The sequence below is a fragment of the Protomyctophum parallelum genome (genome assembly GCF_964188405.1).
Source record: "Protomyctophum parallelum genome assembly, chromosome: 5".
Classification (NCBI taxonomy): Eukaryota; Metazoa; Chordata; class Actinopteri; order Myctophiformes; family Myctophidae; genus Protomyctophum; species Protomyctophum parallelum.
In genome coordinates, this window is record NC_139702.1 from 53,413,421 (window position 1) to 53,432,891 (window position 19,471).

The 19,471-nt window shown below is 41.6% G+C and overlaps 1 protein-coding gene across 1 annotated transcript; it reads right to left on the bottom strand.

The window, feature by feature from the left end:
• Positions 1-401: 401 nt before the first annotated feature.
• pkd2 (polycystic kidney disease 2) lies at positions 402-14,137 on the bottom strand. Its single transcript, XM_083766112.1, has 15 exons — positions 13,128-14,137; positions 12,780-12,893; positions 10,550-10,683; positions 9,455-9,705; positions 8,978-9,202; positions 8,643-8,871; positions 8,173-8,343; positions 7,731-7,912; positions 7,358-7,478; positions 7,084-7,182; positions 6,649-6,770; positions 5,984-6,101; positions 2,216-2,379; positions 1,548-1,695; positions 402-868 (listed from the first exon to the last, which is right to left on the bottom strand). The coding sequence occupies exons 1-15, from the start codon at positions 13,570-13,572 to the stop codon at positions 659-661; spliced, it is 2,733 nt and encodes a 910-aa protein (XP_083622238.1). The 5' UTR covers positions 13,573-14,137; the 3' UTR covers positions 402-658.
• Between the last annotated feature and the right edge of the window lie 5,334 nt (positions 14,138-19,471).

Consider the following 19,471-nt stretch of genomic DNA (forward strand, 5'->3'; position numbering starts at 1 on the left):
ACAAATGTCTTGCATTGTGAAACAAAAGATCTGGTGTATAATCAAATAAAAATCAAAAGACACTAAACTTAATTCTCAGGATAAAGTATTTTAAAATGATATGCTGTGTATTTTTAATACAATTTAACAAAATAAGCTTACTTACAAAGTGTATTGCATTTAAATGCTGTGCCCTTCATGCACTTCTATTTTAAAGTATACCCTTCATCAAATCCTTCATTATACCTTTTCTCTTCATATAGATCTTTTTCAAACACTACAATCATTAATTCATTTGTACTTTGCATTGTTCTGTAAGCATTAGCATCAGCTTGAGAAAGAACATTCTAACATAACTGTCATATGCTTGTCCTATTAACACTTCACTTTAGTTTTAAACAGCTCTGTATTTCCAATGTATACTGTAACGTACCTCAATGCATTTCAGTGCATTTCATATTTGAGGTGGTTGTGCACTTTTACTTTGTCATTGTGGTATGCCGAGGCTTTCAGCACACACTGTACCGAGGTACCTGTGTTTTAGGATGAAAAAATGCCCCTCCAACTCACAACAATTAAGTTTCCACAAGTTACTTAATTCAACTTGGGGGAAATGTTTAATAACCAGAATGGAATGGATGTTCGTCAGTGGAAAAGCTGGGGATAGAGCGCCAAATCTTCACACGTGGCCACTCCCATTGGTGCCAGCGTCGGGGCTGTCAGTGGACAGTGAAGAAGATGGGCGGGGGCGAGGGCCAATTGGAGTGGCTGGTGGCTGGTGGCTGACCTGTGACACAGTGTCATCTGACTCCCAGCGCTCCAGCTCTTCCCTCACCAGTCTCTCCATCTGCTCCTTGTGGCCGTCTGTGTCCCGGCCAAGCCGCTCATCCTAACACACAGATGAAGGCAGTGATTCTCAAGGACCCCCAGTTTGATATGCAATAGGACAGGTTGAAAATATTTTGTCTCTCTGGGACCCCAATCAGTGTTAATTCAACTTTGTGCAAAAGGAACCAAATCCAATTGGTCCATTTGGTTCCATTTGCACACTTTCAGAGTTACAGACTGGGAGGGGTCCCCCCCCCCCCAGAGCCCACATTCAGAACCAGTGGATAACTCATTGCAAGTCGGGCAGAAACTTTATATCTCCATACTTCATCTTTTTATGGTTTTGTAAATTAATTCACAATGTGAAGAGAAGAGTGTCCTGCAAAAATAGCAGATCATCTATCTATTCTACAAGCTGTGAACTTGCAGATAGGCTGTTTTTGCAATTTGTGAAAGTTAGTCACATTAGTCAGGTGAAACTTGACTAATGAAACTCATGAAAACTAGACGACCTAGTCATAGTCTCGGCCTAGTTTTAAAGTGGTTAGTTCTGTGTGTTTTGTAAATACTGAACCAATGAAAAGTATTAGAGCTTGTGACTAAATAATAACTGCATTGGATCCATTGGAATACAGGGTTCTTTTGTCCATTTCCCCAAAAAGTTACAGTTTTAACACCAGGTTTACCCCCGGGCAGTGACAAAATGTGTCATAATGTAGCAGTTTTCGGTGACCACTCACCTCCACCACTCCGTCCAGCAGTCTGCCAAGAACATCTCTCCTCTTGAGCTTAGCTCTCTCCATGCCCTCCAGCTTCACTATGACAGCGTCGATCTTGGACACTATACTGCCAATGGAGTGCTCCATCCTATCCACTCGCCGGACAAGCCTAGACAATACAATACGTTCTAATTAATTGAGTTACTTTTGTTCAGCTTACTTTAGTTTAACCAGTTGAACCTAGGGTGATCTACAAGCTCACAACGCGTAGTGACACGTTGTGAGCTTGCAGATCTTTTATTTCAGGCAAAAGGATTTGGTGTAGAAGGAAAAAAAGAGTAGACCAAATACAGAGCCAACTCCGGTCAACTCAGGGCAATTCAAGTATAGAAGTTTTGAGTGGTTAATTGCAACAGTGATAATATATAGGGTTAGGGTTTCATTGAATTTAATTGTTTTGCTAAAAGATAATATACAGCTCCAACTAGTATGTTAGAGAGGCCTAAGTTTACCGTATATCATTTAAAGATTTCTGCTTGGTAGATATTCTTTCCCTAATGGATATGTCTGCCTAATTATTTTAACTCATTACATTACCTTCTGATAAACCAATGTGTGTTTCACAGGCTTTCACTTGAAACTTAAGTGTCAAACTGTCAATTATGTTTGAAGAGAAAAACAAATCGTACACTTGAAACTCCTCGTAAGACACGCCCCCTGAGCTGCTACCACGGCGACGGGAGCTGTGTCCGCTGTCCTCGTCGTCATCCTCCTCCGAGTCATCCTGGGTACGGGGGAAGCTGCGTCCACTGGTCGGTCTGGTAAGTGAATTACGCTCCAGTTCCAAGTCCTCCTGGTTCATGGGCACAAACAAACTGAGCGTGTGCCAAAGTGTGAAACACGTCCCCCACTCGATCATGATTGGAGGAAGGCCCCTCTCATCCTGATTGGATGAAGGCTTTGCCACCCAAAGCCCAAACCGAAACTAGGGTTTTTACCTTTAATGTCATGAAACCTTTAAAAACATTCGCTGTGAAAGAATATATATTCAAGGATTTGCACACATGTTCACTTTTTTATAGCACAATCTATGTGCTACTTATAGATTTGCAGAAGAGAAAATGTTCATGCACTTCATATTGTTTTACGGTCACTTTTACTTCACTAGGTATTTCAGGATCTCAATTCAATTCATGGCCAAAGGTCAGGTTTAGTTCTGTTTAGTGACGTCATTCCCATAGTGGCATGTGCTGTGATTGTCGATTGATCTACTGTTGAGACACATACATACATACAGTATACATACATACATACACACACACATACACACATACATACATATATACAGGGCTGCACACAACTTTTTTGGTCTAGTACTCAGAGGAGCACCTGGAGGAGTTACTTGGTGCTCCTAAAATGCGGCGACCCGTCTCGCCGGATGGATAAAAGAGGGATGCATGAATAACTTATAGCAAAACGATATTTATTCATAAATAAAGATGAATTAACAAATGATGGTGTGTGTGTTAGTCTGTAGAATCAGTAGTGTAGGTGAGTGGATGTGTGCAAATATAGTGTGAGGGTGTTGGATGCAAAACAAAAGAAACAAGTGAAAAATCTAATTACTGCTTTTCTCTTTAAGCATGAAAGTCTGTTTTTTAAACACACTGAAATCAACTTGAGCACTGAATATTCTGTAAACACTGTAAACTGAATATTCTTTTTTTTTAATATATATTTTTTATCCCACGATTTTGTAACCCATTTTTCACCCCTGTGTCAATCATCTAATGTGATCCTGGGCTCTACACACCCTCCACCAACCTATACAATATTCTGTAAACACTGTACACTGACTGCTCTTTGAGCTCAGTTTGCTTAAAGCTACAACCTAAACATTTATGCTACAAGCTGGCCATCATCATCATCATCACTGCTCTCTTGACTGCTGTCATCACTGTCCTCAATTTCAACCATGGCAGATGATGATGCAGGCCTAGTACTCTTCCCCTGGTTGAGCCTGCGATCAGCTGTTTGCATCCACAAGTCAACAGCTGGTTTTGGGTCAAAAGTCTCTGATGTCATCTTAGACAGGTCACACAGGTGGATGTGCATCAGGGATGACAGGCGAGAATCTGACAGGCTGGATCTGTACTTGTTTTTTATTATATTTTTATTATGTTGAGGTGTGAAAGTCCTCTCTCACATGCAGCACTGCTCAAGGGCAGTGTAAGGGACAACACCATGACTTTCTGAATGTTGGAGTAATTCTCTGGATTGTTTGTTTTCACTATTTTGACCAAGTCATACACAGAGGAGGCTGCTAAACGTTTCCCTGCTTGCTTTAAACGCATCCATTCTCTTAGAGTGGAGTCTTTGTCAACAGACATGCTGGCCTCATAATTCTGGAGGATGCTACTGAGTGTTGTGTTTCCAAAACTGTGGAGGTCTTTCATTTCCTGAGGCCAAGTTGAAGGATAAAAAATGAGAAATTGGTCACATGCCTTGAGGGCTTCATATCTGGCTTCAAACTCCTGAATTAGACCATTCAGTACACCAATCTTGTCCCTGTCAGCATCAGCATGTGCAACAGCCTCTTTCCTGCACTTGCCCTCACTGTCACGCAAGTGTCAGATGTCCAACAGCTACCATCAGCTCATCTTTACATTCTCCAATACACAATCTATCTTGCTGGAACTTGAGGGAGAGGGACTGTAAGATCTCCCCAGTATCAAGCATGTTGGCTAGGAAACAGTGAAAACGCTCTGTGCATACATGTTTTAGGTCACTGTCATCACTAGTAGCCAGTTGGATTTTAATGGCAGGCAACATTCTCCATATTTTCAACAGAGTCCCCTGTCTCCATGCAGACCATCTAATGTTGTGAAACTTTCCTAGTTTTACACAGACAATGCCATTCTCATCAGATATTTTCTGTAGTGCAAATAAAAGCTTAGCAGCTGCCTGACAACGGAACGATTAAAAGACTCACAGTACAGTATCATACGATCAGCTGATTTGACGCAGTTCTCCAGGGTGTGTGCTGTACACAGAATGTGCACAAGGGAATCCCCGATGACCACCTTCTGACGTAGTTTAACTTGTATACTCCCACGTTGACAGCTGCCCCGTCTGTGCACACCGAGACCAACTTCGTCTTCCACTCATCCGCTAAACCACATTCCTGGAATAGCTGCACAAATCCATCCTCCGATGTCCTGTGCCGATCGCTTTTCCCCCAGATTAATTAATCCAAGGAAATCTGAGTTAAACTCTCCACTGCTAGACACCGACACAATGTACACAATCTCCTGCTCCATTTTGTTGATGTCTTCTGATCCGTCAAAGAGCAAACCCCAAAATTCTGCTGCTTTTAACTTTTCACACAGTTCTGAGCTGATTGTCTGTGCAATGGTTTGCATGATGCGGGACCCCCCTTCGCGTGAATGATAGGCACTTCCAACGTTAACTCCAAGCCTCTTGAACAGTGAAATGTCCTCTTCAAATGAACTCATGAGCCGTGCATGTTTCACTTTGTGAAAGGCCAACAGAAATATGTTGCACAGTGCTTGACGCTGTTCTTCATTATATTTTTCCTGCCACTTGTCAAGTGGGCGACTTGGATCCTTGTTAATTGTTTCAACTATGTTGACGTGCTCTTTGCTTTTCTCATGCTTATCAAAAGCTGGGTGACTGAAATTCTTTGTCCCTGTATAAAAGGTGCAGTTTTTATCGGCCAGATTGGGATGCTCACGGCATATTTTGCACCACATCTCACTGCGCTCAGCATTAGTTTGGAGCCAGCCGACATCATCCAACCACTTTTCCGCAAACACACGTTTTGGTGGTTCCGTTTGGCGTCTCTTTGGAGGTGGTGGTGCTGGAACACCAAAATAGTTACTTAATGGCGCTTGCTTCTTGGACATTTTGACGAGAGTTTGGCTGTAATACTGCCAGGTAACTTTTTCTCCGTGGTAAACTCTAAACTCCTGTCCTCCTCCTCCCACTCTCCCAGTAGCAAAGCAGCATGCTTGGATTTGGAATCCTCCCTCGTTTGAGTAAGGACGCGCTGTGATTGGCCACAATGGCCAGTGCACTCTCGCAAGACGTGCTGTCACTGCTGTGATCGGCCAGTAGCCACTTTGAGTGGCAGTCGGTTGGAAATGCTCTCGCCACAACATTTTCTAGTATTCTGGCCATAATAATCATTCTGGGCGGCCCCAGCTGTGGTACGCAGAAGCGCTTCCCGGCGCTTGATTGACAGCGCATTTTTAATTTTGACGCCGCATGCGCACCTGCGCACCACTTATGTGCAGCCCTGCATATATACATCTCTGTCTTTCTGTACGTATAGTATATATTACAGACTATACATACAGACAGACAGACAGACAGAGATGACTCTTGATTTGCCATACAGCCACGCTGTACAAAAGGGACATGGCAACATGACTCACCCTCTCTTTATCCAGGTCATCTCTCATCTGTTGATGCTCATTTTCTGTCAGCTCCTGCTCTCCATCGTGGTCATACTTGGCAAAGATGGCCTCAATCTCTGCATCTGTGTGGCCTTTCCTGTGCACACAAACATAACTGTTGTAAATGGTGTAAATTAAGTACATTTACTCAAGTACTGCATGTTGAGGTATTTGTACTTTACTTGAGTATTTCCAATTTCCAATACTTCTACTCCACTACACCTCAGAGCCAAATGTTTTATTTTTTCTCCACTACAATTATTTGAAAAGTACATTTTGATGCCGATACTTTTGTACTTTCACTTGAGTACATTTTGAATACGTGACTTTTACTTGTAACAGAGTACATCTTCATTGCAGTATTTACACTTTTACTTAAGTAAAACATTTGAGTACTTCTTCCACCACTGTGTATTTGATCATCTTTATTGTACTGACCTGGGCCAAATCAATGTTCCACGTGGGACATTTCATCTAATCACTGTGACAGTCTCAAGGGGCTTTACAGTCCCATATTTAACAAGGGCAGAAAACATCACACCCTGTCCGTACTTAGACCCTCAGTCAGACAAGCAATTAACCGTGTTATTTTAGCATGCGTGTGCTGAACAAAATATCTGATATGAAGGCTCTGAACTGCTCACCCTTTGAGATCCTGCCGAAGTTCCTGCAAATTGACTTTCCCACCGGCCTGGCGCAGGCTGTCTGAGATGTCGTCTACTGCAGTCTTCTTCAACCTCAGCTTCATCAAGGCCTTGTTACAACCCTGGAAGAAGACGGTGGAGGAAAGCGCTTCTTAAGGGTGTTTCTAAAGGATTACAGCTTGGATGGATAGTTCAGTACTTAATATTTTAACCCTCAAGTTTAAGTTCATTATGTATGGCTTTACTATATGATTTTGCAATATCATAGGATTCCTAGCCAGCCTGATATACTGATAATCAATATCAGTCCAGTGCACATAAATGAACAGATACATGATGTACAGACATATAAAGATATACAGGCATATGCATACACAGTTCATTATAATTGATACATACTTGATTAGGTTATTATAATCCATGTAGGTGCACTACCTTTTTAATGAGGTCGGTCATCTCCATCTCAGACCTCTGCTGAGACATGTCTGCTTTCACCTCTGAATATGTGTCATTGATGATAGCCAGGAACATATTCTATACAAAAGTCAGTGAGAAAATAATTGTTTTCATTCATTTCAAAATGAGGCATCCACCATTTGAAACACACAAGAGCCACAATTAAAAATGATGAAACTTATTTTCCGTGGGAGAATAGTAGTAGGCAGTCCCCTAGGTAAGGACCCTTGTAGGCAGGCCTTTTACAAGTTACCATGAGGATGAAGAAGATGAAGAAGACAAAGGTGGTGAAGTAGATTGGTCCAAGGACAGGGTTGGCCTCTTCAATCTGAGAGAACTCAAAATCTCCCAGAATAATCCGGAACTGGGTAAAACTAGATGGGAGAAGGTAAATGTCAAGACAGTTTGTTAAAAACATCTTATATTAAAATTGCCTTAAAGGAGGCCCGGCCAGCCTGTGGGCAGGTAGACCACGTTGTCACGCAGACCATTATTTTGCTGTATGTCACTCCCCTCCTCTCCATGTTTTCCTGTCTATCTACACTGTACCTAAAAATACAAATAAAAGCTAAAGAAACATAACTTAACCCAAACATAACTTGTGGCATTCCGCATGTGCAACTTACATGCTAGCTTGGAAGGTGCTGAAATCATTGACCTGGGTTCCAAATACTAGGTAGGCCAGCTGAGCGTAGGCCAGAAAGATGATGAAGAACATGATAGCGAACCCCACCAGGTCCTTGGCACAACGAGACATGGTGCTGGACAGCTGGCTCATCGTCTGGTTGAAGTTGATGAACTTAAAAAGCTGAACAGATTAAAAACAATCACCATTTAGCATTTTGTTAGTCAGGGAAAACTGAATAAAGCTATAAAGTAACTTAAAAATAGGTCAGGTCAATTACTGTAGGTAATGTTTGTAAATACTGGAGTAAAACAGACTTATAAAGTAGAAAGTTCCAAATAACATATTTTACAAATGAAACATTTAGAGCCAAGGATATTAATTACACCGCGGACAGCCTACTATTGGACTGAGCATGGCCCACATTGAGAGCCTTACTGTACCTTGATCCAGGAGAAGAATACGATGACTGCAGCTACGTTGTTGAACTGGATCTGGAGGTTAGCAAGCGGCTCAAAGCTAGGGTGAGCATTGTGGTTCTCCAACAGGCCTTTGAGAAGGTTGCCCACCATGGCAGTTCTAGTGATGTTCATGATAATGGCAACAACGCTCAGCTAAAAACAGGTCGGAAAAGTAGAAAAATAAAGAATGATCAGATTTCACTTTTTAGCTATTTGACTAGTTAAAAACAAAGCATACAGAAAACATAGACTATAGATATAAATCTCACTTCATTCTATTACACAAATGCAGTTGAGATGCATCGGAATATGAAATGAAATGAGATGAAACCTTGACCCTTGACAGTTGAAACCTTAATCAGCTCTTGGAGCTCTGATTTTAAATTGGATCATTGGGATTTAAAATGCATAATAATCTTTAAAACATTGTGTAAATGTCTGTACACACGCACCACTAAAATGACAACGTCCAGGCAGTTCCACAGGCTCTTGAAGTAGCGCAGACGATGGATGTGGATCTCCAACACCTCTTCCACCACATAGTACAGGATGAAGAGGCAGAAGACAACCTCACACAGACCCACAAAGTAGTCCCATCCGCACGTGTAGCGAATCAAACGCACCGTCTGAAACTGCCAGGAGGTCACCACACCGCCAGTGGCGGGAAACTCCACTAATAACCTGCAGTAACGAACATACACAAGTGTGCTGTTACTGCTGTAGTTAGGATAAATACAGTTTGACGAATTGCAGCAGGAAATGCATTACTATGACCTGATTCCTATACCTGGCGATACAGAAGAGGTTGATGTTGCCATTGTAGACAGAGAAGTCAAGGAACACAGCCCTGGTGCCTCTGTCCAACCAGAGGTTGTCTCTGAGGAAGTGCAGTTGAGCGGCCGACTCCTCTCTAGTCCGGGACAGGTCTTGGTAGTAGCCTCCACCCCCATATTTAGACACCTGACCCCAGTAACTGCTCTCATTCAGTTTCCCTTCTGTTGCATACACCCACCTGACAAACAACAAGAAGAAAGACTGGTAAAGTAACCTCACATTAAAATGCTCAGTGGTCTAGTCTGTTAAATATATTATTATTTTATCTATTTGTCTGATGCACTTAAGTGTCTGGTTATCTGGTTGGCACTTTAGTCTATCACTTCACAGTTATACGGCGTATCATTAAACCAACGAACAAAATTATGATACCGGGGAAATGTTATACTAAACTAATACATTAACATGCAAATATAAAATCGGGACATACGCTGTTCCATTTTTGGGCCCAAAGGGGGCGGTGTCCTCATTACTGTAGGTGTACATGTTGTAGCAGCCGTGGACCTCATCTCTCAGGTCTTCGTGCACGGAGCAGGACTCGTTGTGAACTTTGACCTGTCGCAGGCGGGGCACGCCCAGCAGCAGGTTCTCGTAGTAGATGAGGCTGTGGTTCTCTGGCAGGCTCTGGTTGTTATACCACACCTCCCAGTACATGCCGTGCAGGAAAGGCCCCTCTGTGAACTGTTGGATATTTAAGTTTTAGGGACAGTGGTTCTCAATCTGTGGGCCGGGGCTCAGTGGTGGCCCAGTGGCTGGGGATATTACAAGAAGTTAGCCTGGCATGGCCACTGCTGCTGGCCAGACACTATTTGCTTCCAGGCAAGTGGGCCCCCCAACTAATTTAAGATTTTAATGATGCTATAACATTAGGCTTAATATAAAATCTATTTTCATTTAAAACATTGAAAAATATGTTTAAATTACAGATACAGGTTATTTACGATACAGTTTGAGTTAAATAGAGATTTAAAGTAGCCTATACGTTAGTTCCATTGATCTAAGCCGCAACACAATCCATAGATTGATCATTAAAATCAAAACATGATCTGAAAATGCACATAGCCCACCCATCTTAACACAGCAACCGAAAGGCTGCCATGGGTGGGTCCGAAGGCCGCGAACACTTTCAAGATTTTCAATGGGCCCTGACCCAGTAAAGGTTGAGAACCACTGATTTAGGAAAAACACGTGAGGTATTCAAAATGTTATTCATGAACAATTCAAATTAGAGACAAAAACATCTTATGCTAAAAAGGCAGGAATTTTGCCAATAGTTAAGCAGCATTTTTGAGTGGTGCAACCACTCCAAGGAACAGCAATGTGCGTGTTCACCTATGTGTTGGTTCACCTATATGTACAGTATGTGTTCATGAGCACCAGTATGACTGACTACCAGTAGGGGCGCTGTTGTGCCAGAGAGAGAGATAGTATTAGTGCTGCACTGTTCCCTGCTAATGAGAGAGAGAGAGGAGGGGGGAGAGGGGAGTTGCACCACTCAGTTCACACGGGTGTGATTTTTTTTTACCTTCCAGAAGTCCTCCATGGTAGAGAGGCTTCTGAAGGTGGACTGGTCCCCAGCAGACAGTTGTGTGTCCAGAAAGAGCTGAGACATTACTTTTGTATAGTAGTACATATTGGAGCTCACCATCCCATAGGTCACTGTAAGGTAAAGTACAAACACAATAGTAGTAGGAAGGAACAAGGCAACCTATAAGTGTGTCTAGTTGACCCACAGCACCCTCTGCTGGACATTTTCGTATTCATTGAATAGTTTATTATAGACAGAATGTAAAAACAACAACAGTGTAGGCCTACAGTCAAACACTTCAAAAGGGATAGCACCAAAAAACATCCTTGCGGTCTTGTTTCCATTTAGGCCCTACGCAATCAATTCATAGACATGACAAGAATAGTAACAACACAATTCAATATCAATATCATTCAGGTGGCAGAACTGTTTTAAAAGATGCAAGTGAACTGCATTTTTTGAGAGAGCAGATCAGGGCACACTTGGGTGGCAGTGCTGTAGAAGGAGAATTTACCCATATTTGTTTTGAAAGTGGGTGGTACCAAGATTATTGTTCTCGCTCCCTCTAGTGTTGTGGGTGTGGGTGTCGCTCACTTTTTTGAGTAAAATGCTCACACAGCCTCATTGTGGAATTTGTGATAGGTCAGCTAATAATAGCAATATTCATATTACTAATTAACACAAATACAACAACTACTACTACTACTAGGCCTACTACAAATACAATGTTACAGGGTGATAATGCAATTTTATATTTGTAGAAAGTGCTATTGGACAGTTTCACAAACATACAATCCATTATTATCAAAACTGAACTTATTCCCTATATTATAACTGCCTTTTCTAACTATTTTAAAACCATGTGCCAATCATAGAATGGCTCTTGAAACATTTTGTCCCTTTTTTCGGGGGGGGGGGGGGGGGGGGGGGGGGGGGAACCTGACCTAGCTTGCCAGGAAATTATTTCTGATCCACCCAAAACCTCATTTTGGCACAAATTACTACAAGGAGAGAGAGTGGAGAACATTCACCAATAGCATTCTGATTGACCTACATTGCAATATGGGACTCTCATAACCTGGCTGGTATCTGGAGAACTTGCCAGTTTACCAACTTGACGCGATTTAGCGCATTTTAGTTTTACTTCAACTTCATAGAGAGAGAGAGAGAGAGAGAGAGAGAGAGAGAGAGAGAGAGAGAGAGAGCGGACAGTTGTTTAGAGTTAACACTAGAGAAAGTAGGAATGCTAAAAGTTTAAACACCAAAGTACCGAACCAATGTAATTAATTAGTAAACAATTCCTGAAATGGTAGGCCTATTTATCATTGGTATTCACATACTCACCTTTTTATCATCATCTAGCTGACCATTTCATTGCACAAAATAATTTGATCACTTTGGAAATGAACTATAACAATTCTGTGAGTTTGACATACTACACTGAGGAATAACGATGAAGACATCGATGAAGAATCTTCGCTGTGGCGACTTGGTAAACTGGCGAGTTCTCCGGTATCCGCCTGGCTTTGCCAGACTCATACTGTGGCTTCACTGGCCTCCTCGAGGTGTCAGTGAATCCACGTTATGAGTCTGGCAAAGCCAGGCTAGGACTCCCATCATGTATTTTGAAAGCTGCACTTTCTGATGCTCAAACTTATCCCATTCTGACCTGAGATCAGATTCATACGAGGTTTCCGCCGGACACACACTGGTCCTGATGAACCCATTCTGACCTGAGATCAGATTCTAAAAATGTCAGTCGCTCTTCGATTTTTCAAAAATAGCAGACCTACAAGCTCGTATTGCGCCACTCGGTGGCGCGATATGAGCTTGTAGATCTGCTATTTTTAAATAGCTAAAGCATAACATGATGCTGACACCAAAATGGGTGCCCGGTCAGAATGGGTTAAATGCTGTCGGTAAGAATATGGAATTACATTCACAATAGTGAAGGGAGATCAGAGACAGGAAAATACTTTTTCTGAGACGGGGAAGCTGGTCAAAGACACACTGGTGTTGTGTTGGGGTGTTTATTTTGGTTTCCTTTAATAAGGTCAGAATAACTTCATCTGTCCACACTGGCTTCCTTTGGAACCATTGTAAACAGATGAGTCGCATGTTTTTAGGAGAGAATTCTAACTATGGTGGCTGGTGGGTTTAATTCCCCAGAGTTTCCAAAGACAGCAGCATTAATTCTCTGAGAACACTTTTGGGGATGTTTACTTACAGATGCAGAGGGTGATGAGGAATGTGATATAGGTGAGCATCTCTCGCAGTATATTCCAGAGGTACCTTTCTCGACTGCTGTCACTGTCCTCCATTAGCTCTGTTCCCCACAGAACTGCAAATTAACCAAAATTGTTACAGGTCTTACAGTATAGGTTTTGCTTAGGCCACCTATATACCACCTGCTAATTGGCTATAATTAGCTTAAAAAAAGATCAGATAAAGATAAACAAGTGGAACTTATACATTATTACTTTATTAAGCCTACTTTATTGATGTATTTGTTTATTTGTTTATTTATTGGTGGTTTATTTATTGGTTTGTTTTTTAGTTAAAAGCGGTAACTCACTTCTGATTTTGTGTAGTATCTGTTTCATGCAGATACTGTGCTCGTGTCTGTCTTGTTGCTTGCCATCCGCAGTCGGAGTGGGGTAAAGTCCTCCACGGTGGATGTGGGTGCTGCTGCCACCGCCTGTGTAGCTCCCCAAGCCGCTACTGCAACTGCTGCTAGAGGCCGTGGACACTGACCTCCTCCCCGGACTCGCTGGAGGCCAGTCAGCCTGCATTATCTCGTCTTCGGGTTCGAACCCCGGATTATCCCGACTCCAGGCTTGTCTTGAAGGGGGAGACGGGGTGCCTACTCCTCCCAGACCCGACTCTTGATGCTGAATGTTCTCCATCTCAATCCCCTCGCTTGCGTCAAATCTGTGCGGCAAGGACGCACAAGTTGCTGCCGCAGGGAACCTGCCAGCTTGGGTCTGCGGTTGTTGTGATCTGACTCGGGTCGAGCTCATGGTCCAGTGAAGTAGCTAATAGCCTTATTGCCCTTTATAACGCAACACTTCATGAAATAAAATCGGCTACGCATGCACCAATCTCTGGTAATTAATGTAGTTTACTATGTTAGTCTAAAAGACACGGAACGTTGGCTGAGATAAAATAAGATAAGATACATTTGGTGAAGTTAAAACTTAAAAGTAGGTTTTATTAATGTTATGCCATATAAAAAAGTTTCGTAAAAACGGACAAGTTAACAAGCTGTTATGCTACATTGTTTCCACTTTCTATGTCAGTGAATATAGTGAAAAGTAACGTTACACTCGTTGGAAAAGAAACCCCCTCAATCTAAATCTCCTACCTCAAAAACGATTTCGCGTTTGCGTTGTATAAATCTACCCAATTATCATCAGACTTGATTATAATATTTATAAATGATACGTTATGCTATACACATCAAGTTGACGGTGTCGAAATGAATTGTTTATGCTATGCAAAATAAGTAAAACACTTTCCTTGTCCCGGGCCAGCCATCTTGTTCCGAGCTCCCTGTTCCCCAAAATCTCACATTCTCAATTCTCATTTGCTGAAGAATCGAATTACATTAGAAGTCATGGCGTCACAGCCACTGGCATGCACCTCTGGAAAATACATCTATAACCACAGCTTCCATTTTTAACATCACCTTAGGTATCATTTGCTGCAAATCAAATGTGGAATAACATTTTCAGAGATTCGTTTTCACGTAAGGCACTTTTTTCCCCTCTAAAACTGTATATGCTATTACAATGCTATGGCGTTTAAGGTTTTCGGTGCTCAGTTAATTTGCTAAAAGAAACGTAGGCTAAAAAAAACCTTACAAACAAACAAAAACATTGGAGAAGAGTTGAGTTCACATGCAATTAAGACTAATAGTAATAGACTATTACATAACCGCTTTGTGTTTGAGTATTCGGATGCTATAGCAACAAGGCACTTAGCAAAGACCTGAGTTTGGATTGGTTGAAGTGAAGTGAAAACTTCAAAGAGCCCCCCCCACCTCCACCCAACCACACGCACACGCACGCACACACACACACACACACACACACACACACACACACACACACACACACACACACACACACACACACACAATTCAATTCAATTCAAAGGGCTTTATTGGCATGAGAAAACATACGTTTACATTGCCAAAGCAGAAAGAACAATACAACAATACAGCAATACAATCAAAACAAAAATGATGTACATTTGAAGGTCAGAATCTTCAATAGATCATATTCTATGTACCAAGGTCACTCGATGCAGGTATAGTGCAGGAATATACACAATGATTAGTCTTTAGGGTGGTTGTGTTCCATTTGATATCCTTCTCCTATCACAGCAACTCACAAATCTTGCTGCTGTGTTTGCACATTGTTGTACTTCGCCCAGCAGATATGGGATTTTTTTGTCATTGGTCATGTTTTCAAAATCTCTGTGTGTGGTTGTAATCTGTGGGAAGTATGTGTCTCTGATGTCTTGGTACAATGGACAGATGGTTAGGAAGTGTAGCTCGGTTTCCACTTCATTTTGTGTGCAGTGGGTGCATAGTCTGTCTTCTCTCGGGACACAGGTCTGCCTATGACGGCCTTTCTCGATCGCGAGACTGTGCTCACTGAGTCTGTACCTGGTTAAGATTTTTCTTTGTTTTGGGTCGGTCACAATGCTCAGGTATTCTGTCACTGTGTATTCTCTGTTTAGGGCCAGATAGCATTCTAGTTTACTCTGCATTTGTGTTGCTTCTTTCCAATGTGTCAGATAGTTTTCCTTTTGCTGTTTTATAATTTGGTTTAGTCCAATGGGTTTTCTATCTCGTGGCTCTGTTTGTGTTTGTGCCCGGAGTTCCAGGGCCAGCTGGCTGAGGGGGCATCTCTCTAGAGTTTCACTGTGTGTGAGTGCCTTGTTATGGAGTGCATCTAGGTCACTTTCTTTTAGGTGGTTGTAGAACTTAAGTGCTCTCTTTTTTATTTTGATTATGAGTGGGTATCGTCCTAATTCTGCCCTGCATGCATTATTTGGTGTTTTTCGCTGGGTACGGAGAATGGATTTGCAGAGTTCTGTGTGTAGGGTCTCGGTTTGGTGTTTATCCCATTTTTCACGGTCATGGTTTGCTAATGGTCCCCAGATCTCGCAACCATAGAGGGAAATTGGTTCTATCACAGAGTCCAGTATTTTAAGCCAGGTTTTAATTAGGATGTCTATTTTGATGTTTCTTTTGATGGCATAGAATGCCCTTCTTGCCTTGTCTCTCAGGTCCTTTACAGCTTGGTTGTAGTTCCCTGTGCTGCTGATGTTTAGGCCAAGGTAGGTATAGTTTTTTGTTTGTTCTAGTGGGATTGTATTTAGGAAAAATTGGTGGTTTTGGCGGCTGGGCCTTTTTTGAAAAATCATGATTTTAGTCTTAGTTAGGTTCACTGTCAGGGCCCATGTCTGGGAGAATTTGTGTAGGAGATCAAGTTGCTGCTGTAGTCCTTCCTTGGTTGGGGACAGCAGCAGCAGGTCATCTGCGTAAAGTAAGCATTTGATTTCTGTGTTTGCCAAGAGGGTGCCTGGAGCTGTAGACTGTTCTAACGTTTTTGCTAATTCGTTGATATATATGTTGAAGAGTGTTGGACTCAGGCTTGCATCCCTGTCTGACTCCTCGGTTTTGGGGGAAAAAGTCTGTGTGCTTTTCACCTATTTTAACTGCACATTTGTTGTTAGTGTACATTGATTTTATGATGTCATAGGTTTTCCCCCCAATGCCACTTTCCAACAGTTTGTACATCAGGCCCTCATGCCAAATTGAATCGAATGCTTTTCTGAAGTCGACAAAGCAGGAGAATAATTTGCTTTTGTTTTTGTTTATTTGGTTGTCAATTAGGGTGTTGAGAGTGTAAATGTGGTCTGTTGTGCGATATTTTGGTAGAAAGCCAATTTGTGATTTGCTCAGGACATTGCTTTCTGTGAGGACATTTAGAATTCTGTGGTTGAGGATCATGCAGAGGATCTTTCCGAGGTTGCTGTTTACACAAATCCCGCGGTAGTTATTTGGGTCATATTTGTCTCCACTTTTGTGGAGTGGCGTTATCAGCCCTTGATTCCATGTGCTGGGGAAAATCCCAGAGCTGAGCACGATATTTAGGAGTTTTAATATGGCCATTTGGAATTTGAGGTCGGTGAATTTTATCATTTCATTTAGGATTCCGTCTGCCCCACAGGCCTTCTTTGTTTTAAGTGTTTTTATTTTGTCTTGTAGTTCTTTTAGGTTGATTTGGGAATCTAGTGGATTCTGGTAGTCTTTTATGGCTGACTCTAGGTTTTGTAGTTATCTTTTATTTGTTTTTGCTCTTTGTTCTTCTCGATTGGGTCAAAGAGTCTAGAAAAATGGTTCACCCATATATCTCCATTTTGGATGGGTAGTTCGTCCTGTTTTAGTTTATTAAGTCTGTTCCAGTTTTCCCAGAAGCTGTTTGTCTGTATGGAATCCTCAATATCTTGCAGTTGGTTTCTAACATGTTGATCTCTTTTTTCTCTTACTGTGTTCTTGTATTGTTTCAGTGTTTCCCCATATTGGAGACGTGTGTTGTGGTTGTCTGGGTCTCTGTGTTTTTGGTTTGATAGTTTCCTTAATTTTTTCCACACACACACACACACACACACCTCACATCACATACAAGTCCGTCCGTAGGCTTTGATTGATTGATTTATTGATTGATTGATTGAAAATTTTACTGAATGGGTACATTTCAAACGAAAGCACAAGTCAATACAAAAGCCTTTTTTTATATGCCTATTTAGATAACCTGGCTTGCTATGTTGCTATGTGTTTTATGTAATATCCTACTTTTCTTTTGTTACAGTTTTACTTTTGTCCATCTCTTGGCCTCTTGGTGGCGCTCTGAGTCCAGGTTTCACAATGCAAAAAGTGCCTGAGGTGGGTGGGTCTTTCAGTACCTTCATGATGCTTTGTGACATCAGGTAGGCTATAGGTTTGTTTCCCTGCCCACATCCCTGTTTTTTTCTACAGGCAGGTGTTTGGGTGAATTTAAAAAAAGAAACCAAACAATAATAAAAAGGAGGAAGGTAAGAAATAATAACAGAGACAAACAAGCAGATTATAAATATGAAAATTGTATACACTATTATTGATGATTAAGTAGCAAGTAAGGTTAAACCTGCATCCACACATGTAAGATATGCAGCAACAGAAATAAATGATCCAACGGAAAACAATTGCTGAAGAAATGCTGCTCAAGGACCCCAAATCACTAAAATGACTTATTATTCACCCAGTTATAGGCTATACACTCAGGGGTGCCTGCACTTTTTTGACTTGAGAGCTACTTTTTAACTGACCAGCTCAACAAGATTTATACCCACCCACAAATGATTATCCCATTGCTGAAAATAGAGGTGCGCAACACTGATCTATCACGATCTACCGTTTGGGCACAGCATGACCTGCTGTTTTGGGGCCATGCAGGGACAAGTCTGTGCAGAGAGTTGTGGACGGTACAAATAAAGTATAAAGCAGAAAGAGTCACCATTGATAAGATATGCTGTTTGGTATACTTTGAGCTCTTTCACTCATTTTATGTAATACCTTTATATAGTTTTTGAGACATTCTTTGAAATATGGCTCTTACCTGTGTAATTGCATTTATAATGCTAATTATAATGTAGGGCCTAGTAAATGGTAGCTCAGACTATCATTATCTAGGCCTACTCATTAAACATATGGTTTGTTGGTTTCATGTTTTTCAATATCTCAAACCCACATCTGAGGCACCTGCATTCCTATTTCAAAATAGGTAATAAAACCTGTGGTATCACGGTAGTTTGCATCAGACATATATTGTTCTCACTTGGGGGTGAGATCAGTTAATTTAGGTTGCCACCATGGACGTCAGCATCGCTTTTTGCTTTCTACTAACTTTGTTAATCCTTTCTACATCAATGGACAGCGCAGAAGGTAGGTAGGGTAGGCATATTGTTTTAACAATGTACAGCAAAGCAGTTACTATCTGCCTAGCCTCGATAGCCAGGCTTCTATTAGAAGCCTGAAATACACTTTGTCTCAAGGATTTTGAGGAGGTGGAATTGGAGGACGATGTGTGATTGGTTATATTTCATCCAAATCATGTTATTATTTTGCATGTGTTTCTCTGCATCTTAGAAGAAAAGTATTTATCATTTTCTTTCCTTTTAATGTTATGCTTCTATTTTGTTTGTTAACAGATAAAGGCATCAGAAATTGTCGCAAGTACTTTCACAGTGAGTACCACTATATTCAACTGATAACACTGGAGACAATTAACACTGAAGTTTTTATATTATTTTGAGTTGAGTAAAGCAAAACTGTTGAATTTTATTTTCATTCAGGAGTTCAGAAGAGATCTGAAGATGGGTACTCTTTCCAGCATGGCTATGAAACCTCTGGAGATGATGAGAGATTGGAACGTAACTGTACAGTCTATGACCTTACCCCTCCACCTTCTACCGCCCTTCCTAGAGCCTCTCTGACCCCCACACCTCCTGATGAAGAGCAGCACCGACTTTGGCCTGCTGGTGCACAATATTATGTTTTTCCTGTGTTGTATGACACAGCTGGGGGCATAATGTACTCCGCTGTCAAGTTTTCAGACATGAGAGTAAACACTGAGGGCACACAAGCAGCATCAAATGGCGGTGGTACTCGTACTCACAATGGTCATGTGGCAGACTCCACATCTCTCCAGTCTCTCTTGGCACAGGGAAAGCTACGCTATATTCCACCTAGGGTTGTTTCAGGGAAGGATGTGAATGTGAGTTGGCTAATTGCAAACGGTGCAACTTTGAGACAAGGGTTTTCCCAAAACGTTGTGACAGCCAAATCAGCAAGGATCATTCAAG